This window comes from Equus przewalskii, chromosome 7 (assembly GCF_037783145.1).
Source record: "Equus przewalskii isolate Varuska chromosome 7, EquPr2, whole genome shotgun sequence".
NCBI lineage: Eukaryota > Metazoa > Chordata > Mammalia > Perissodactyla > Equidae > Equus > Equus przewalskii.
The window spans coordinates 84112910-84136587 of NC_091837.1; the positions used below are offsets into that span (position 1 = coordinate 84112910).

The 23678-nt window shown below is 34.7% G+C and overlaps 1 protein-coding gene across 2 annotated transcripts in view; it reads right to left on the reverse strand.

Annotated features, from left to right (window-relative positions):
• Nucleotides 1–8520: 8520 nt before the first annotated feature.
• Nucleotides 8521–23678, reverse strand: part of CDH19 (cadherin 19) — a 103071-nt gene continuing 87913 nt past the window's right edge. Inside the window, exons 11-13 of one of the 2 annotated variants that reach the window (XR_011542090.1) lie at nucleotides 16230–16347; nucleotides 14007–14230; nucleotides 8521–11237 (exon numbers count right to left, since the gene is read on the reverse strand). Coding sequence is in view for 1 of the 2 variants with exons in the window: in XM_008527418.2 (XP_008525640.2) it covers nucleotides 10747–11237; nucleotides 14007–14258; nucleotides 16230–16347 (861 nt within the window). In the remaining variant the exon portion in view is untranslated. Of the gene's footprint in view, nucleotides 11238–14006; nucleotides 14259–16229; nucleotides 16348–23678 lie in introns of both variants that reach the window. The other variant, XM_008527418.2, reaches the window with a different exon arrangement.

Genomic DNA, 23678 nt, shown 5'->3' on the forward strand with positions numbered 1-23678 from the left:
CCCCTCTGCCCTATCCACCACTGGGCGTGATCAGCCAGTGAGTGGCTCTCCTCCATTTTCCCAGCTCACATTATATTTACCTCTGATAGCATCTGTGCTGTGATACATGTCTTCTTGCACACCCATCTCTTGTTTGGAATACGTATTTGGTGTTTAGAAACCTAGTGTTATTTTCCTTGATTTTCTCAGCATCTACTAAAGAGCTTGACATGTAATGGGTGCTCAATAAATATTCATTCATTGGGATTACAAAATGAAAGTTGAATAATTGTGCTGGCTTCACGTCATTAGAAAGAACCCAGGATGAGAATATAGCAGCATGATGGATTCTCACTATCTTGTGGTGTGACTTCTGCCCCTTACTATATATGTTACTACGAGATTTTATATATAAAAGAGCATTTTCCATTGCACAACTCTGTGAGGTACTTAGGATAAGTTTGTGTGCGTCTGTGTACACGTGTCACTTAGCAAATTAGAAACAAATCATTCCCCAGAAATGGAACAATATAGGGATCATATAGATATCACATTTTAAAGATAATCATATTTTTCAAATGGATCTTTTGAAGAAAATAGCTTAAATAACAAAAGATCTTCTAAAATTTGCATCTTCACCTCTTCTTGCTACTTATAGTAGTTGAGGCATGCTTTGGGGACATATTGTCTTACAAGCAGTTTAACAGTGGCTTAGCTGTATGAGATTTAACTTCTGAAAAGATTAACATACTAACTATGCACTATATTTCCCCAAAGATTATCTACTAAATACTTGAGTATTCCAAACCAATATTCCTTGACTCTTTTATTATTAATGCAAAGCAGTATAGGTATGTTATTTAAAAATTCATTATTATTCTGATCTTTTCTCACCTGGGGCAATGTCTTAAGGCAAAGGCTAATTGTAAAAGCCACATCTCAGATCATTTCTGCTTGAATTAAGGAACTGCCTGGAAGAAGAGAAGCATCTTGAATTGCTTTATAAAGGTGATGATGGTGAGATCGGTAAGTCTCTCGGTGGGACTGTTGCCATGTTTAACATATTTAATGCATTTCAGCATCCTACTCTTCAGAAAAGCAATTAGAAGTCATAATGAAATACTCTGATTTACTCAATGTTACATAAAGTATAAAAATAAATGGAAGTGATTAGGGAAGGGGAAATTGGGGGCTGAAACATGCCTCAGGGATTAGTGCACATGCCGTAGAAAGTCACATTTGGCTTTCAGAATTGTATGGTGTGTGGCAAAATAAGAGTCAGCTTGTAAATGAAGAGCTCTGCCCTAATAATGCTCTTTGAGTTCAAATCCCAAGCTTCCACAGCTTTGTGCAACCAATTTAATTAGAAAAGAGAACACATTATAAAGTAGCAAATGGTTTAGAAGGGCAGAAACCCTTCTCCAATCTGGAATGCTAAATACTCTAAGAAGATTCACTCATGAAAGCCTAAGCTATGGCTTTCAGTCCTGGTTATCTTTCTATATTTTAATAAATCGATCAATTTTTATTAATATTGCAAACCAATAATAAAAAACCTGGAAACCATAAGAAATTTTAGATTTTTGTTTCTGCTTTATCTCCACAAACCTCCCCTGTACACGTCTGTATATCTTAGTTGCATGTCCTTCTAGTTGTGGGATGTGGGACGCCACCTCAGCGTGGCCTGATGAGCAGTGCCATGTCCGCGCCCAGGATCCCAACCCTTGGCCGCCGCAGCAGAGCGTGCGAACTTAACCACTCGGTCACTGAGCCGGCCCCGAAATTTTAGATTTTAATGTAATATAAAATTTTGTGTGAGTTGGTGCTACTTCTTTATATATTTTTAATGGCATTCTCCTCCTCTGAGCTGATAATGGTAATGTTTGCCTTGGCATACAATACAGAAGGCCTCATAGTCCTCCATCCAAGTAAAAGTGGGGAGAATGCACCCCCTGCTGGGGCAGATCATGTGGATGCCTTGGCTACCTTGCCCTTTGCCAAATCAGAGTCAAGTTTCATTTCAGCAATAGGAACAAGGCATTTCAAGTACCTAGTTAGGAACACAGTAATGATTCCACGCTAATACTGCTCCCCACGTTCTAATATGTTCTCTAGAAATATTACAGAGTAAAGATTTTAGATTATTTGCTTTCCCCCGTGGAGAGTAGAAAGAGCACGGAGAGCAGTCACTTCAGCACATTTGCCCTTTGACAATGGGTCTAGATATGCCGCTCCTGATTTAGTCTCACTCTTTCTTCTTTTCACCCTTTCTGAGTTTATCATTTTAAAGATTTCCATGGTTTTTTGCCTGAAATTTGACCAGAAAACATTTTTAAATAAGAAATTTCAAGTTAAAATTGCAAATTAAGTTGACTTGTACCATTCTACACTGGCCACCATAAAAATCAATACCACATTTGAATACATGTAGGAAGGTCAAAAATAAAGTCAATTACAATTCAGAGTGCAAAAAATTGGGTGATTGGCATGCTTCCTGGTGTGTTAATTTTATACCATGACCATACATCCTAATATATAAATGTGCATTCAAGGAATCAATAGACTTGAACTGGTGCTCAGTAACAATGATGTCCATTATCTTGGTATTTGAGGTCATCTATTGGTCAGTTGCTGTCTCCTTTAATCAAGAAGTACCACATTCTTTGATGTGATAGAGACCGACCTTGCAGGCTCTACGAGGAGGGAAAAGTTAAAGGAACATGCCAGGCTTATCGTTTTACTCTTGTTCCTAGGGCACAGAGCATTACTGAAAAATGCCAGGAAATCATTTTGGTTATTTATGCAAGCTTACTTTCTGTTACCCAACCAAATCAGAATAATTCACCAATTGTGTGAGTCTTTATGCTCAGTTTCTAGTCTCTCTGAATCTCAAAGGTTGTTGCTTAAAAATAACTAATCTTTCTCTCTAGTTAAGGATTAAATTACGGAAAAGAGAAAAACAAATCAAGCACATTCTAGTCTCAGTGATATATGATACAGAAAATGCCGAAATAGACAGAAGAGCAAAGGAAGCAGCAGGGGGATGTGGTAAAAGCAACACGAATGAGCGGTAGCTGCTCTGAATTCTCCAATGTGAGTTTAGAGGTTTTCTTCATACCCTTGCTTTAATCTTCTTTCTTTCTTTTGCTCATCATTTATTTGCTGTTCACTACAATATAAAAATCACACAAAAGTATTTACTTGTATGCCCTTTATGAGAGGATTGTTACTATGGAGAGGGAAAATACAAGTCATATTAAGTAAATTAGTATACTGGCTTTTTATGCTATTGTCTACATAATGATAATTTAAGAATGCATATCCTTGAATAATCAATGTTCTTTCTGTAACCATATGTTTTTCGAGAGTGTCATTTATATGGTGTTTAGTAGCAATAACAAAAGATATATAATAATAATAGGAAAAGAAAAATGTTCGGCATTTAATTTTGATGGTAACTCAGTCCTAGTAACAATGATATAAAACTGGATAAGTATGTTTTGAAAAAGTAATACTAATCAACTCTTTGTCTTATCTATGTGTACATATAGCATACATGCAGCCATAATATCTAAAATAACAAAAAAATTATTGGCAACCAAATATAATTAAAGCCCCTAGGTTAATAACCTGAGGAGGTGACTTAAATGGAGAGACAGCATGGCAAAATGAGCAGAAGCCTGGAACCTGGAACTAACTTGCTTGAGTTTATGTTATTACCACCTGTTCCGTATGTGACTTCAGGCAATTTGCTCAGTTGCTCTTGTCCCTGTTTCCTTAAGTATCCTGGCAATAACATCAGTAAGTTCCTCATGTAATAGAGAATTAAATGAGATAACATTGAAAAAAAAAACACTTAGAATAGGACCTGGAAATACAACTGCTTAAAAAAAAATCAGAGAGATTTAGAGGAACAACTTTGTTTGGTATATTCAAAAACATTTGAAAGACTACAGATGCTTTCATCAGTAATATTGTCCTTTTTTTGGCCAGTAGCATAACTCAATGAAAACCATCAAGAGGCAGCTATTCCCTTCGGAGCACGGAGGATAGCTGAGCTCAGGACAGTCTCACCCGAGCACCAACCCATCACCCTGGCCACATTCTCTCACTTCACCTCCAGGTTTCCTTGCCACTATTTCTCATGCTAGGACACCAATATTTCATTTGTTAAGATTCTATTCAGGGTTTATTCCATAGCACCGAACTTGGACATGCTCAGTAGATGCTACTAGTGGACAAAATCTTCAGTGTTTGTTATTTACTTATTGAGGATGAGTGAGCACAAGTGTGAGAAACACTTAAAATTTTTGTAGCATGTCCTTTGGTACAGATCTCATTTTCAGAGATTTATGTAAAAAAATAAAGATGACTGTAGACAATATTTTATGAAAAGGGAGAATGTTTACTCTTAAAAACTGTTATTGGGATAAACTATTTTAACAATGTGTGATAATGGTAAGTTGCTATGAGTAAGTATATGATTTATCAGCTTCTAATTTTATTTATACAATTAGTAAATTTAAAACATTTTCAAACAATTGGGTGAAATTCTCTCTATGCAAATTGAATATGTCAAGAGCAGGTATGTGTTAAGTTTTAAAGTATTAAAATTAGATAACTTGCTCTGCAGAGAAAACTTCCAGAATAACATAGAGTTCATCTGGGTTAAGAAAGAAGTTTCTGAAAACTGAGGCGTCAATATAAGCTGGACAAATGCCTAGAAACTTGCCTGAACCCTAAGATTGGATAAAAGGAGATGCTAAAAACATATTCACCAGAACACATATGGTCAAAGTGTCCTTAATTCTTGTTTTTTAAAAAGAAAGAATAGAGAGGAATGTAGATAGGAGAAGCCAAGGGTACAGCTTTTCATCCTACATTGTCAGAGGTGATGACAACAATCTACTTTGTAATTTAATTTTAAATTTTTAAGATAAAATTAAAACTATGGTCGCCATATGTTAGGTTTGAAAGCTTTCTCTTGGAGCCATTAGCATGTTTATTTTATTTATTCCATGTAGTTCTAATATGACATAGAAATAATTTCATTTCTCCATTCGTTACAAAGTGAGCAAAACCAATTCTTTCTTTTTTGATAATTTTTGTCTAAAATATCTATACCTAGAAAAGGTTGCTACAAAACGTAGTTATTGCTTAACTTAGCAAGTTTTTTCCCCCAAATAAATGCCATGGAGGAGGGACTTTCAATCAGAACATCTCATACACAATGTACAACTTGAACAATTAGTTTTTTCCTTTGGCAATAACGGAATGTTACCCTAGAAGGGTCAAGGTGGGGAGTCAGTAAGTAACAGCGAGCTAAATCTTGTCCTCATGAATTCACTTTCTGTTTGTCCATATCAATTCCAGAGTAAGGAGATTGATCTATGAGCATTTCTAAAGATAAACTTTATAATATAATACTGATCAGTATGTTAACAATAATAACAGGTAAAAATGTCATGTTTGTCATGCATTTGGTACAGTTCAATCTTTTTTCTTTTAAAGATTTTTTAAATTTTCCCTTCTTCTTCCCAAAGCTCCCCAGTACATAGTTGTATACATTTTTAATTGTGGGTCCTTCTGGTCGTGGTATGTGGGACGCCGCCTCAGCATGGCTTGATGAGCAGTGCTGGGTTCTCGCCCAGGATCCCAACCTGCGAAACCTGGGCTGCTGAAGCAGAGAGGGCGAACTCAACCACTCGGCCAAAGGCTGGCTCCTACAGTTCATTCTTTATATGTATTATTTCAGTTAATTCCTAGAATTGTCTGATTATCTATTCTTAAGATCCCCATTGTCCAGGTGAAGCTACCAAAAGCAAAGGTTTAAATAACTTGCCAAAGTTTTTACAACAAAGAAATGTTACCAACTGGAAAATAATTAAACATATACTTCATAGATCACTTACTCTGACTAAGGTAAATTAGGCAATACAGGAATATGTGAATACTGCACATCACATCTACTCTTTTCTAGACAGAACATTCTATGGATCTTACCTCTGTGTAATCATGAACATATACTAATTTCCTTGTCCAGCCTTATTTGTAGCTGAGATAAATTGCCTAGCACTGTAGAACTCAATGTATCACGTTTTAAATATTACGATGAATAAGCACAAAGAAATGGCATGAAATAAAGTTGTGCAAACTATTTTAATATGCTTGCGAATATTTTAAGAACACTATAAATTATATTTACCTTTACATATTTTGCTTATGGTTTACCTTAGAAAATTTAATTTTAAATTATTTAAACTATGTGAAATGCCAAATTGATTTGCTATGTTAATGTATACAGGTTATCGATTACTTTGCAACTTGAAAGAAACATCATGAAAATATTTTATTTTATTCAGTTTTTAGACACATTTGCATTGATCTTTCTGATGCCCACCTTGGCCAAATCTCCATTTGCATAGCTTCCGGTCACTGTCAAATATTTTTTTAAAACCCCTTTTCTAGGTATGAGAAGATTTTAACCTCACACCTAGTGTAAGGTCACATCTTTCACTCTCTCCTGGTTGCTCTGCTGCTTCTGGACCTCTGGTGTCTGGGTAGGGATGGAGAGATGACAGATAAGTGGCACAGTAAACATGGCTGGTGCTATCACAATTTCACAGCCAGAGTCCAGTGTGATGACAGGCATCCAACCGCTGGCACTCTATCCTGGGGCACATGTGTGGGGTATTCAGAGACACTTTAAGGACTTGAGGTCCCTGTTTTTCCTTAGCCTATGTGACATATTCTTTGCATGACTGATTTAAGCTGCCTCTTAGCTCCTACCTTTTGTGCAAAATTTCCACAGCTGCAACAACTTAACCTATGGGAAATTCATCCAGCCTTGCCCAGTCAGAGGCTCAGAACTGCATTTTGCCCAGCTGCGGCATTCTCCCTTACCTTGCCATTTCAGTCAGCCTGCCATCCTCAGAGCTCGCTATAAAAAACAAGACGGCACCACATTTTAACAAGTTCCGAGGATTTACTTCGTGATTGAGATTCTAGTCTCCCCTCCTCCAGGAAGTCGAAATTTCTCTCAATAGACAGATAGATGATAGATGATAGATGATGATAGATGATAGATTGATGGACATAATTGGATATGTAAAAAGCCACACATTCCTTTCCTCCATTTATCTTTCCATTTTGTCTCCCAGCCTTTAATGTATTTGATATCTAATGCCGTTTTACATCATATAAAAGAACATGAAGCTACCTTGTAGGCTTTGTAGCCTTGTAAGCTTAACAATGCATTTGTTACCAAGTTGTATTCTAAGATGTGAAGCAGAATTCTCATGCATTGAACATGTTTTCATATTCATCACTCTTCGTGGGAACTTATTTATATGAGAATTTCTACAGCAGCCATCAAAGGACCTCTTTTGACTGAACAGTACAATGTCATTACCTTTTTTTCCTCCTGGGAATAATAAGTCCAAACAAGTTAAAACTCAAAGTCATAATCTCTAGAAAGATTTCAAAAAAATCTTACTGTACCCAAGAACTACCCAATGCCACCCCACTTTGAAAAATACATTAATTCCATATTAATAGTCAACAAAAGTCAATATGGCATCTATATATGAGCAAGCAAAATAGATTGATAATCATTATTATATTCATTTAAGAAATATTTATTGGTCGCTTTCTATGTACTAGAAACAATTTTAGACAATAACGAATGAACAAGACAGGTAATTCCTTGCCCTCTTAGGGCTTACATTCTAATAAGGAATAAAGACAATAAGAAGCGAGATATATATAATGTAATACTTGGTGGCTACGTGATTTGGTGAAAAGGAAGAGCGAGGGCTACAGTAAGGGACAGTGAACAGGTAAGCCTTTCTGAGGACATTGCAGTTGATCACAGACCTGAATGAAGGGAGGGAATGAACAATAGAAGTGTTTGGAGAAAGATTGTTTCAGGCCTAGAACATGAGATTGGAAGAGCTAAGAGACTGTAGACAGAAGCAGGGACAGGATAATCCACGGCCTTATGTGTCAGATCAGGACACTGATTTATATTCCAAATGTGCTGTGAAGCCACCGGGATCAATCAGTGCTAGAAAAGAAACCTGGCTGTGTGTTCCAGTAGAATAACGTCAGCCGTTACGATGACGCACAGTTATTCACTGAGCCCTTGTGTTGGTTAGATACTGCTTGTGCTGCTTGTTCTACTTATTCTTCACAACGATCATGTGAAATAGGGAGCTCAGATCTCATTTTACAAAGTACAAACTCAGATCCAGAAAGATTAGGCAGTTTGACAAAGTTCACACAGTTATTTAAATGAGAGTGAACTAATTCCCACTCAGATCCATGAAGTTCAAGCCCGTGTGCTGAGGGAACTACTACTATTGCTAATATTTTTGGATTCCTATGAGAACTTTAAATATTTTCCTGTTCCAGCTCATTAGTAACTTAAGACCTACACGTAAACCTGTGAGTCAAGTGAGGCTGATATTTAAACACTGCAGGTATTACTCCGAAGCTGTGCTATTTTTATAAATATCTGTGTTGATTTAGCCTTTATTAAAATTTATGAAAATGAGATCTTAATGTCATGTCTTTAGCTAGGGTACAGCTATGTTCTTGCAACACCCATGTGACAAGAATATGATTAAAATAGTTATTAAAGTATTACCCAGTATAATTTCTAGAAAATTGCAACTTCTCTGCTAGAATCTGACAGTATTTTTTATATAAATTAAAAGGACACTTTTTAGACTAGTAAATAGATATGGAACCATGTATGCTCGTTTCCTACGTACTCTATGATTGACAATTCTATCACTAATTAAAGCAGAATTTATTTTAATACAACTGCTTTATGTCACCGGACACAAACATTAAACCTCACTGATGCAGATATTGCATTTTGTGAGTTGTTCATCCAAGTTTATAAGTGGTTTATAAGGCTTTCACTGATGACATCACCTACTACCATCCCCAGAAGACTCCATTTCTTTTTTCTAATCCATTTTCCATGGATTGCTTGATCTGTTGTTTATCGTACTTTCCAGTTCTTCAACCAAAACTACATAGCATTATTTTTTAAATATAGAGAACAATATATCCTCCATGGAATAATTCATGAAAATTTTCCTAACTATACTATTTCCATTTTTATGTCAATATGATAGAAATGTAAATGTTCTCTCAAGTCATACATTTCTATTTTCTGGCAAATTATAATTCTTTTTAAAATTTTCTTTGGTTTAGTTTTATTATTCTTCCCTAAGTAAATAATTATATGAATGCACGAGGATTTCATACAGCTTATGTCCTCTTATCTACTTTTAATATTTTGCTAAATTGTTGTATTTTAAGTCTGATTTTCTCAGCCTTTTGTAAAGTGATATCTGTGTCACCAACATAATGGTACTTGATTGATATTGATGAAAAACTCTTCTATTACACAGTATGGGTGTTTATGCTTCAAAGTACAGAGGAAAAAATACTGTAGCCATTCAACTACTCTAACTTTAGCTAAATTTTTTTGAAATATTTGATTTAAACACATATGAGCAATTATGTTCAGCTCAGTTTCACATGCTGCTAATAAAAAATGAACATATATAAACGAATTTGGAGAACATTATATTCACAACTTTCTTTCTCTTCAAATTGTGAATTTTGAATTCTGCCTTTATTTAGATAGAATAATAAGTATCATTCTTAAAAAGATGATTAAAATTATGTTATTATCTCGTTGTCTAATGTTATCATAAAGTTCTACATCCAGCAGCTTAGCATATTTCCTTCGTAATGTTACAATAAAAGTAACTATTGCACCTAATTTTATATTCCATAATAAAAAATGACACTGAAGAATCAGTTCTGTTCTAAGCTCTTAATAAAACAGGAAATGCTGAAAATTTTATCATGTTTTATTCTACACATGGAAAGAGTTGGTGCAGTTGATCATAATATTTAAGAGGAATATTAATTCAGGTTTCAATACAGTACTCCTTTCATTTATCTTTATCATTTTTAGTAGCAATAAAAATTTAATTAAAATTTTTCCACACTTTCCACCATTTTCATAAAGTTTAAATTTAATGTTGAATAAGCGTTGACATGTATTTGTCATTGTATTGTGACATACTGCAATATGAAAAACAATACAAATTTATACTATACCTTTAGTTAATGTGTACCAAATCTCTGTCTAAATTTGAAATCAGTTTTAAAGTGTGGTCTTAAGAATGATTTTAAAATACCAAACTAGAATGAATCACAGAATTTCACTCAGAAACTTGCTGATTCATAAAAGAGAAATCATTTTTAAAAGTTTCATATAATCACCCAGGTTATCCTAGGTGTTTATCTCTGTACAGTATTAGAAACAACATACACAAACACTTTATTCTTACTTTTTTAGCTTCGAAAAATGAATAAAGGAAATAATATTAAGATGACCTGGTTCAGAGTCTTTCTCACATTAAACATTCAAAACTTTTGAGAATTTGTATTGGATGGTATTGAAAACAATGCTAGAGGAATATTTCAATGGTACACTAGAGTTGGCTTGCATTGACAGCCAAGAGCTAATTATTAACATTTCTTCCCATATCTGATTCACTGACAATGTGTGGGTAGCCTGCAATAACTATGGGGTATTTACACCAAGGAAATCAGAAAACACTCTAAGTTGGTCTTTTTTGTTCCCCAGAGAACTGGATCACACAACTCTTTACCAAGAGACAACCAGTTTTCCCAAACAAACATTAGCATTTTTAAAATTTTAACAATAAAGAAGCCCTAATAATTTGATTGCATAGCAGAACCAAACATGCAAGCTAATCTTTTAAAGCGAGGTCCCAATTCATTAAGGTAATCATAATTTTCATCCTGATCAGAGACTGCTGATCCTAAGGAGCTCAGGGATCCAGCTAATGACCCTGTTCCCTCAAAAGCATAGGTCTGGAGGGAATCAAAAGGAGGGGCACAAGGATCAGTATTAGCTTCTTCGAGCTTTTCTAGAATGAATTTCCTGAATATGGCACTATCCGGGCCAACCTGCAAAGACTGCCTGTACAGGCTCCTGATCTCTGCAGCGGGGGCTTTCCGAGTCCTGCGCTCCCTCATGACGGTGCTGCTCCGCAGCTCTGCAATGTCAAAGGCTTCTGTGTCTTCTTCTCCTCCCCCTTCGTCGTCATATCTGAATATATTCTCCCCGAAATCTTCACCTTTCTCCGGAAATAGAGTCTGTTTTCTTTGTTGTTTCAGACCTAGGATCAAAAAGATAAACCCTGACAAAGAAAGCATACCAGAATATTAACACACATATAATATAATATTATATTATACGTAAATAATATATTATATATTTATGTTACAATATATTATATGTAAATAATGTATTATATATTTATAATATAATGTTATATATTATATCATTTATAATAGACTTTATAATCCTTGCTTTTGTTACAAGCTCAAGACAGAAGCTTAGATTTTATGATTATAAGACAAAAATCTATATTTGCTGTTGAAAATTTACAACAGAGACTTGTGAAATGACATAAGGAAGCATAATCATCTTTCTAACTGACAATTTAGAATAGAAAAACATTATGAAAATATAGTGTACTATTTTCGATGATGATCACTTTAAAATTGTACTTTTTCTTATGTATTAAAAATAGACCAAAGTAGGGGCTGGCCCCGTGGCCGAGTGGTTAAGTTCGCGCGCTCCGCTGCAGGCGGCCCAGTGTTTCGTTAGTTCGAATCCTGGGTGCGGACATGGCACTGCTCATCAGACCACGCTGAGGCAGCGTCCCACATGCCACAACTAGAAGAACTCACAACGAAGAATACACAACTATGTACCGGGGGAGCTTTGGGGAGAAAAAGGAAAAAATAAAATTAAAAAAAAAAAAAATAGACCAAAGTAGGATAAGGGAATATTTTCCAATCTATGGGCACTTGTCAATCTTAATATCCAATGATCCATGTTAATAGAAGTTAAGCACAATGGACCAGTTTGATATTCCCCATTGAAGCAAATTTGTGGCGTAATTATTTTCTAAGTTAATATTTATTGACTACAAAGTATGTGCTGGGCATTTTTCTAAAAGCTTTACATTTATTCATTGATTTAATTGTTATGATATCCATGTATTATTATCATTCCCTATTAAATATGGGAAAACCAAAGCACAGAGATGCTAAATCACATGCCCGGTGTCACACAGCTAGGAAACAGAAAGCTGGCATTCAAAACCAGAGAGTTGGTTCAGAACCTGTGCTCTGTGATACCATGTAATTTTGGAAATTCCAAACTATCAGGTTTTTTCGTCATAACACTGGTACATCCACAATTAATATTTATTACATAAGGTGATTTTGACATCATGTAGAAATGGAACAATTTCAGAACACTTTAAAGAAAACTATACGTGAGTGTCTGTATCAAGGATAGCTCACTCATCTCAACCACAGATCGTGCATAACTGTTCAGAATTTCATATGCAGGACTTGAAGCAAACATGAAGCAACGTTACTAATATTATCACACAGAGAAATACATTACACAATATCTTATACAAAACTGACATTTAAAAATATTCAAATAGTGCTCTTGAATTAAATAAGGTCATCATGTTTGAACTTGGGTATGACACCTGAAAACCCATCTGAGATAAATGGTTGGAATTGAAAGGTATCTAACAAGTAATTTTTCATTCTATGAATTGGAGAGAATATTCATGAGACTTTCAAAGGAAACTGCTGACTATTGGCTGCCCCATACTTCCCACCCTCTAAATGCTACTCATGCCTTTCACAGTGCGGCTGCCCCTGGTTTACTTGTAGGGTTTCTGGGCTTGGTTATGTCTGTCTGTACCCATGGGTAATTCAGCACTTGCCATCCCCCAAACACTACACTGGTTTTTTTGCTTCTTGCTTCTGATATCTTGCTATTAGTTCTAAATTCAGTTGTATGATTAAAAAATCTCTAAAAATAATTTGGAAAACTGAATTTAGGCAGAAAAGAATGGTAAAGTAGGATGATAAAAATGGAGTGCATGGCTTTTGACGCTTTGAGAAAGATGAGGAGAGCGAAGGCAAAGCAAATCCTGAAACATATGGTATTTAGTTTGAGCAGTGAGTTTGAAATTGCAGAACCAGTGGCTGATATAATTGCTTTCAATACTCAATCAAGTGTGTTGGTTTTCGATACGAAGTTATGAGGGAAGCAAGAGAAGGGTTTAGATTATATGTCCTGGTGTGGTAAAGAAAGGGAAGATTATGCTAGGTGAATCATTTGTGGTCTTGAAAGCCTGACTAAAACATTTTGGGTTCATTCGCCTCATCTATAAAATAAATATAACTTATCTGCATGTGAAAATAATAATAAATAAAATGATGGTTGTTTCACTGAGATTTCCTTTATGTTTAGCCTTTGGTTAAATAAGGCTCTCTCTTTTACATCCCTCCATCCTAACATTCACTTTCTCCCGCAGTGCTCCCAGGGTTCTAGTGAGTTGCAGTACAGGGTTGAATAGAGGTATGTTTTGGTTATGGGCTCGCGGCACATCATTTACTAGCTGCAAGACCCTTTGTAAAGCACTAAGTCTTTGAGTTTCATTTTCTTCATCTATGCAATACAGGGGACAATAGTTGCTACTTCTTGAGGTTATTTTGAGGATCAAATTGCATAATGCACATAGAGCACTTATGTTAGTCTCCTAGAGCGTGATAAGCAGTCAACAGAAGCTCACTGTTATTATTACTAAATTTTATATAACTGTATATGTTGCAATGCATATGTGTCAAAAACACATACTCATCAGAATCCAAGGATCATTGATTTTCAGTTTGGAATGCATATTCACTCTATTTTTCATTTACTCCACTTGGTTTAACAATTGTAATACATTCAGAAGAGCAGTTTAACACATGCACACACACACACACACACAAACTGACACTATATTGGTATAATGTAATTAACCATTTTCTGTATTTTTCATGCTATTTTCAGTAAAGGAAGATATGTTCAGTTCAGCACTACTTACCAAATATTATCATGATGGATATCAGAATAGCAATGATGATTTCTGTCCTGAATCCCAGGGAAAGCATAAGATCCTTATTACTGCAGGTCTGTGTACTGCCATTGTCATCACAGTCACAGATGTATATGGTAAGGGTGTTTGTACTTGTAAGTGATGGGATTCCATTGTCGGCAATTAAGATTGATATATAGAAGACAGGCTCTTCTTGAAGGCTAAAACCAGTTCTATTAGTCAAAATTACAGCTGTGTTATCTAAAACAAAAATCCATGTGCATAATTTTTTCAATAATACAAAAGAAATCCATACCAGTCATATGTACTAGAGGTAACAGTACAGAGATATAAAATGAGTTCAAATAAAAGGAAGAGGAAATTTCTGATAAAAAGACAATTAAAAACTCCACTTAAAAGTCATTATTGTTTCTGATATTTCCTAAAGCTTTATTATGTAATTAGATGGATCAGTTCCAAACGTCTTTGGATAAAGATAGGAAACATATATGTGGAACATAGAAAACAACAGTGTAGTCAGATATCAATATTATATAGAGACTCCTAGCGTTACATTTATGATAACAGTATCAGTTTCAATTGGGTTCTTTATTCACGACAGAGTCCTTTTTCTAATAGGGACTCATTATTTTCACAAAAACTGTAAATACATAAGGTTGTCAGAGTCACATACCTAATACAGCAAGTGACCTAAAATAATATACACTAATAAGAAAAAAAGGATTAATTTTACTTGATAGGAAAGATTCTACTAGGATGTTTCTTTTCACTTTGACATTATTAACCCATTTTCTATCTAAAAGTCAGAAAATCAGTAAACTTTAGTAGTATCAATTTATTCATCCAGATAGAACATTCAAAAATTAACAAAAATGAACAATATTCATACTTGAACACATTTGAAATGGTTTTTCCCTGAATCCCTGAAAAATATTCTAAATAACTACTTTCAGTGCAATTTCTTGTGGCTCAGTACTATGTTTGCCCTTTTTTTGTGTGTATTGCCATCCCCCAAAATATTTTCTGTAGCAATCAGACAAACTTTAGAAGACACGAACAGCGAAATGCAAATAAAGGGAAGTCTTTTGAAATGTATGTCTATTTATGACTTTTCCTCAATCATCATTTTTAAATGAATTCTCCATCATGCTCTTGAAGTCTACAAAACTCTTGTGATTTTAGTTACTAGGCAGATTTAAGAGGTGAGAGAGTTTATAGTTTTTTCAGTGTATATTTTATTAAATTATTTGTAACCAGAATCATTAAACCAAATCAATTCTTTTCTCTATGTCTCAATATATTTATTTTGCCCCAGTAACTTATTTTACATTAATATAAATAAATCTAAGCTACAGTTTATTTGTCATATTGGTATTTACATTTTTCATCCTAAGTCTATTTGAGTTTTCACCAGGGAATTTGACAAGGGCAAAAGGAGAGAACATGTCTGCATCTATTCTCCCACAAGGGACTCCTAGATGGAAGCTTACCCTCAGTTGTAAAGGACAGCTGGAGGTATTTGGGTAAAGATGCTGGAGTAATAAATCCTATGGTGTTTCATATCTTTGAGATATAAAGCAAAAGTAAAGTAGAAATCCATATGACGGAAAAAAACCTTTTACTGAAGTGAAGAAAAAAAGAACAGAGTGGCTTTTTACAAAGTTAATCTACTTCTATATGGAAGGAAAAGAAACTCTGTCTTTCCACACAAAGTCTTTTAGAACATTTTGTCTTTAGATTGATTCAATCACTTTGTTTTGAAGGAAAAAGAATAATCTCGACCCAAAGTCATATATTTATGGCTCCTAATTAATGACTCCAAATCAATCAAACTAACATGACTTCAAGTTGTACATATCATTTTCTTTCCCCAGAATAGCCTGAAGTTTGAGTGATATGAGGACATGAATGGAACACTTGTGCCAGAACCGCAATTATCTTTGCAGGGTCATTCAGACTTTACAAGGGCTGATAGCCACTGGTGACCTGAAAAAGTGTTTCTGATTGGAAGAAGTCCAGTGAGAAATGGGGCTAGCATATTTAGAACTTGACTTTGGGTTTTGTTTCCCATTTTCATTGCCACTCCTCATCCTATTTCTCAACATTATCATGTTGCAGGAATAGTATAAAAAGCAATGCTATAAATTCCCTTAAAATCAAAAATAAATCTCAAAAAATGTATCAAAAGCCATCGCAAGTGAATGGCATTACCTTGATTATCCATGATTGTAAAACTTGAGTTCTTTGCATCGTCTACAGACAGATTAAAGTAAAAATGGTGATCTTCTACGGATTCATCTCTATCCACAGCACTGATGGTCTGAATTACCTAGAAAACATTAAGGGCAGATTTTTTTTGTCTTTTGTGGGGTTTTGTTTGCATTCAGGAGAAAGATCACTGCTGCTAATCATTATTATTATTATCATTAGCTTTTATTAAAATTGCTTTACCAAAACCTTTATGAACATTGCAGAAATAACTGCCAAATTGGTAGAGAACATTAAAATATTTTCTCAGGTTAAAAATGTGTTTACTTGTCCCTTTTAATAGAAGGTTTTGATATTATACAATAAATACATCCTTGATGGATCAGATGATTTCTATAAGCTATGCTTGTTAGACGTTCTCAAAGCACTGCTCCCACGAATCAAGATTTCTTCCCATTCTTCCTGTCTAGATTTCTCCCTTTCTTCCTTCTTCCCTTCTCCCTTTCTCATCTGAAAACCAGCCATTATGAATTGCTCAAGTTATATATTTCCTGCTTATATTGAGAGCACAATTGTAGTAAACTTATTGTCTCAGTAAAGTATTTGCTAAAGTAATGAGTTTTTTAATTGATTTCAGGAAATAATGCAATTAAAGCTTAGGGGTAATGAATAAGATTTCCTTTGACCCATAAAGATTATAGGAAAAGTGTTCCACATCAAGTAAGTTCCTCTCTCTATCTCAGATCATAAAAAAAGTGAAGTAATGCAGTTATGAACAAATCAGTTCTCAATTTTCTTTCTTTCAAGACATGAATGTGTCAGTCAAGTAGTTCATTATTGTCAAAAAAGAGAGAGGCTGTCAAGATCACATAGTGAGATTGTGATTAATTCTGGAAATTAAAGTAAATTGATTATAGAAGTTATTGTTTTGAATTCTCTAGAATTAAAGTGCTTTTAATAATGTGTCAAACAAAAATATCTTTAGTTGCAAGATGACAGACCCAAAATTTATAATGTTATACTTCAAAGAATAGATCTCTCTCCACACGCATAAAGAGCCTTGTAAAACTAATGCAAATTGTATATTATTTCTCTACATTGATTTATCATCTTCATAACACATGCCTAATTAAATCATAACTATATAGTGTTAATTAAATAAGCTAATGAAAGAAAACATTTTTATTCAATCTATGCCTACAGTTATAAATGTGCGTCATATGAGGGTAGTGCTTTTATTTTGGATTCTCATAGATTACGTATAGCCAGGGTGCAAGGCAGGGAACTGGAAGTCTGATGGTATGAATCCTGGCTTTGCCACTTACTGTTTTCTAAGCTCGAAAAATGGAGATACTAATAGTTAACTTTTAGCATTCATTTTTAGGGTTATATATCTCTGCTTGTCAACATGTTTGTTGCACAACCAGTACATGTCTATGAGATGCTTTCTTCATGAAAACATTGTCTTGCTGGGATTTGCATAGCACAGTGTCCTGAATAGTGTGAGCAATCTCGTTATATGTATATTTGCTCAATTAGGATTGACAGAAAATTGTAAAAATTCATGTTTATCTTATTGGCATATGCAGTCTTGATTTTCAGAAATGGAATAATTTGTCTTACTATCTGACTTTCTATTTTAAACCACATGTCTCTCTTTTGTGTGTGAAGGCGTAAGAACACTGGAGAGACTCTGACTCTGTATATATTTTAAAATACTTTTAATTAATCAAACTACTCTCTACATATGTATAGGTATACTGAATATGTATAAGCTTCAACACTGCCTTCTTTTCAATGAACCTACCTCCACTTATATTTGTCTTGTAAATTGGACTTCTGTATGTTTTCCTGAGTTCCACCACTTTACAAAAATAGGAAGCCACTGATATAACAGAATGAGTCACATAGCAGGTCTCATTAATTCTACCGAACTAACCTTAAACATACACACTTTTCTTGAAGTCACAAATCTCTAAAACACGGCCAACATTAATGAACTCCACAAGTCTTCAGTGGAGATGTTCATTTTTCCTTTTAATTCAACAATGGAAAGGTTTTTGTTTTAATTTTCAAATAAAATTCTAAGAAAAATCCTTATTTGTTGCATCAGTCAGATTTCTAACCTGGTTACTTCTATCTACTTACCTGGGGCCTGTCGCTGGCCTTGTGTACATCTATGAGAGGAGCAAAGACAAATCCAACAGCAAACTGCGTACAAGAACGGCCATGTTATGACAAGTTCTGAGTGCAGCTTTTCAATTTCTCTTTGTTCTCTGGGTTGAATTTTGTTCAATTTCTTTCTGACCCAATACATGTGATTTCTTATTTATCGTACTTTGAAATCTATAATGGAAATATATTGTGCCTGCCTAGAGAACCTAAAAATAACAACCTTTCAATGGGAACTTACCTATGGACCAGGGATTGTTCTATACATTTCCACGGCTAATTCTCACAATGATCCTATGAAATAAATCCTGTTATTATTTATATTTACTTATATTAAGCTTCAAGTCAGCTAAGTATTTTTGTTGTTGTTATGTGCCGTCAAGTCAGCTCTGACTTCTGAGTGAATGAGTGCTGTCCACAATATCCTGTGCTCAACAGCCCTATTCAGCTTTGGTAGACTCATGCCTACCTCCTCCTTTATGGAGTCAATCCATCCCATATTTGGGCCTCCCTTTTTCCTGCTGCCTTCTGCTTTTCCCAGCAGAATCCTGCCTTCTCATGATGGACCCCAAGCAGGACAGCCTCAGTTTTATCATTTTTCCTTCAGTGGTAGTTCAGGCTTACTTTGCTCTAGGACCCACTTATTGGTCTTTCTGGTATCCAGGGTATCCTTAAAGATCTGCTCAAACACCATATTTCAATCCCTGTTAGCCTTCTTCACTGTCCAGCTCTTGCTCCTATACATAGTAACTGGGGATATGAAAGGGTGGATATTCTTGGTCTTAGACTCTCATGACATTTTCTCACACTTAAGATATCTTAGTATCTTAGGTAGGTAAAATGACCAGGTCAGAATTTGAATGCAAGCTCCTGCTACAGCTGGTGTGGAATGTGGCCCCAAGAACACATCATTTTCAACTTTATTGAAACAAATAAAATTATATGAAATTTAAAGTGTACATTGTGATGATTTCATATACCTGTATCTTGTGAAAGGATTTCCCCATCTAGTTAATTATCACATCCATTAACTCAAATATTTATCTTCTTTTTTTTTAGTGAGTGAGAATATTTTAGTTTTACTCTCTCAGCAAATTTCATTTATACAAAGAGTGTTATCAACTATAGTCACCATGTTATACATTAGATCCTCAGACCTTGTTCATCTTAAAACTGAAAGTTTGTACCTTTTTACCAACCTCTCCCTGTTGCCCCCACCCTCAGCCCCTGGAACCACTTTTCTACTCCCCTAGAGCATAGCGTTCAAGCCCTAGACCTGTTCTTGTCCATGCAGATGTGCATACAGAAAGCTACGGTAAAAGATGTGGCATAGAGGAAGCAAACAAAACCCAGTCTCATAAAAGACAGAGACATACAAAAAGATAAGTAATACAATTGCTGTAGAATAGTTATAGACCAAAAATATCAATTAAAAAAAAGAAGAACATGATCTGAGTTTTGATATGGGAGAAAGGAATGATTCTTTAAAGTGAGAGTAAGTAAATGAGCTAATACTTGAGTAAAAAACATGAATTAATGGAGAAAGCATGATCCAGACAAAAGAAGAGCATGTGAAAACCATGAATACAGAGAGATCATATATTAGGTAGAAATAAATGAAATTAATATTTTGTAGGTCAAATATTGGCAGTTTTGTAAATTTCAACTTAATCATTTTATGGAACTACAAATATATATTTGACCTTAAAGATATCAAGGAAAGAAATATAATCCTTTTCCCTCTATCAATTCTTTCACATTACAGCATTTTTCTAAAAAAGAGGGCAAGTTTATTAAAATGTCATTCCCAGATTAACTATCCTGATTTAAAAAAAAATCAGTCCAGAGGCCAGCCCAGTGGAGTAGTAGTAGTTAAGTTCCTTCACTCCGCTTTGACGGCCTGGGGTTTGTGGGTTCGCATCCCAGGCGTGGACCTAGCACCACTCATCAAGCCATGCTGTGGTAATATCCCACATAAAACAAAGGAAGATTGCCATAGATGTTAGCTCAGTGATAATCTTCCTCAAGCAAAGAAAGAGGAAGATTGGCAACAGATGTTAGCTCAGGGCCAATCTTCCTAACAACAACACAAAATAATAATAATAATAATCAGTCCAATACTCATTTCTCCACGAACTATGGGTATGGGCTTTATGAAACGTTCAATTTCTTGATGACTAGTCAAAGAAACAAGTGTTATACACTATGATTTGGAGCAGACACTTAACACGTTTTAGTCTGTTTCCTTACCTGAACAGAAAATATCAATGAAACCTAATTCCAGGATGAGTTGAGGCATACATTTTTGAATAAGATTATATACTATAAATTAAATTATCAACTATAAACCAATATACAGGCATTGAGGATTAACTAAGTTATTAATTCTTTTAAATGTGCTTAATAAATAATTTTCCTCAATACAAAAATGCTAAAGAAAAAGTAGGAGCTGCAACAAGTGAATACATGGAAGGACTTTTTAAAAATCTCATCTAAATTGCTTGCTTATCTAGTTATTCTAGATATCTGTAACCTACATCAAGCTATAGATGCAAATTCTTTCTCCCATTGTCAAGAAATTATCATCAACAAATATGAACGACTGTCACTTTTTATACCAGACCACTGAGAAAATGATTCCACATTAGACTTGTTCTGACAAAATAAATCTATAGGATTGAGAAAAGTTGTTGAATATCTCTTCAAAAAGTCAAAGTGCTAACTAATAAAATAATAGAGTTAGAACCAACAAGAACATCTAAATGGTCGTCTCTTTGTTTGCACCTTGTTAGGAGAAAAATGTTGAGGAAACTCATGATACGCTAACATTTTGGTCCTGGACAGAAGCAGAGATGCTCTAAGTTTCCTAAAAAGAAAAGGACTTTCCACAAAATTATATGTATTTTATGCCATAGATATTGCAATGTTTCGTCATTAATTTGTAGATATCTACCAGCATTCAGTTAAAAATTACACATTCTTAGATTTTTTTGCTCAGTATATATTTTCTGATTTTCCTTTGTAAAATTAATTTTTAAAATATACTTTAGAAAAATTCATCATATGTAAAGAAAAAAGATTAAATTATAAATTACCTGATTAATATCCCAAAGGTGTCCATTTAACAAATATTTCATTGGCACTTAGAACATGCCAGCTATCTCAGGCCCTGGGGATACAATGGTGGCTAGGACCAACAATGTCTCAGTCACCACTGTTTACATCCTAGTGGAGTAGAAGGACAAGGAGATTCGCAAACTTTAAGAGTATGCAGAAAATACCTAAAGTACAGAATAAAAGTACATAATAAAACACCTAAAGTACATAATACTTAAACATTTGGGGGTCAGAGGACCTGACACCTACACTAAAACTAGAAAATTATACTGCAGAGGTGAGCAGTGGCAACATCATGAATGTTCTAGAAAGGTATGCTACAAAGTTTGGACTTTATATTGAGATTCACTCACATGTTCTAAATTGGGAAAGACATGATCATTTTATTTTTTATTTAGGATCCCATAACTCTAAATCATTGGGAAAGATTTACATTTTAGAATGATCATTCTGAGGACATTCTTTGCATGGGTATGGAAATAAAGAATCTAGTCAGCAAATTGTTGCCATGATCCAGGGAGCAACTGGTTAGTAATCAAAAGTTCCTGATATGATACACAAAAAGACAACAACAATCACAGTTATAGGGTGGAAGTTATTTGTCATGAGAGATTATACAGAAATTACTGAAGCGTTTACATAAACTGAAGATAATACAACATGCTCAGTTGAAGATACAGTTTCCTCATCCCATAGTTCCCTGATGAGTATGCTGATGTCACCAAAGTAACATTTCACCATTTCCACGAGGGCACACAATGTATTCTTCTGACCATTGCCCTGCCACTAAAACTGACTGTCATAGACACTGTCTACATGCTTACAGCCTTGCCTAATAAAGGTAATCGATGAACAACTGTGGTATGTCCCTGCATATGGGCTCTGAGATTGGCTAATGCAAAGTTTGATTAAAGGAACATCCCCTGGAAGAACTGTCTAAGGTTCACTCCAGAAGAGATGTTAGGTCCCTGCTAGGGGAGAAAGGACACAGCAAGATTGACAGGTTACGGAGGGATTTGGGGGCTGGAATGAACGGAACTTAACCATTGAATGGATGCGGAGAATAAAAGACTAGAATGAATTAAAGATGATGTCCACATATCTTTCTTGCACAACTTGGTGAGCTATAGTAATTTTGCAAGCGATATTGAAAAAACAGGGTAGGCTTGGGAGCAAATTTGGTGTAAATTTAGGAGATGTGAGTGGAAATTTTCTCTAGGTAGTTGGACATACAGTTTGAAATATAGAAGAAAGAACTGGCATAAAGATCTAGAAATCATTTGAATATGAACTTTAATTGAACATAGAGGTGGTTGAAAGCAAAAAGAGTGAGTAGGAAAAAAATTAAAGGATAGGGCACAAGAGAGAATGGAAGGTGAAAAGAAAATCAGGGATTACAATGTGGGATCTTAGAAATTTAGGCAACAGAAAATTTTTACATGGAGACAATGTAAATGTCTTTACATTAGACACAATATTGAGATGAGAGAATCTAAAAAATCATTGATATTTTACTTTACTTCTGGAAAAGAATTTGGTATCAGTCAAGATAATGAGAATCATTAATTTGAAAAATGATGACTATTTCCACCAAACAGGAGAGGCAAATTGCCCCAATGTCAGCTCATTTATTATATCCATGTTTTGCAAACCACTGAACGTTCTCTCCCGTCTCTCCTCCCCACCCTGGCCATTTACACATTAAGAACAAATACAAAAATTCTGTTTACCCACGTAGGTCATAGAGTGTCACTATTCTGGAATTCTGATTTTCTGTAATGAATGCATTATCTATCCAAAGGGAGAGATATAGGACACCTTTTAACTTGTCATTTTGCCCAACTGTTTAAGCCTGTGAGAAATGAGATCAAGAATGATCTTGACAGTATGAGAAAATAAAAAAACAGTTCCTTAACGATTTTTAATTTATTACATGTGAAAATAAGATTTTGTATATATTGTGTAAGCATACAGTAAAATTAATTTCATCTGTTTCTTTTTTACATTTTTAAAAACTTAACTGTGGAAGGACACTTAACATGAGATCTATCCTCTTAACAAATTAAGTGTACAACACAGTATTGTTAACCATACGCATGATGTACTTCAGATCTCTAGAACATATTCATTTAGCTTAACGCAAACCTTTTCCCTGTTGAATAG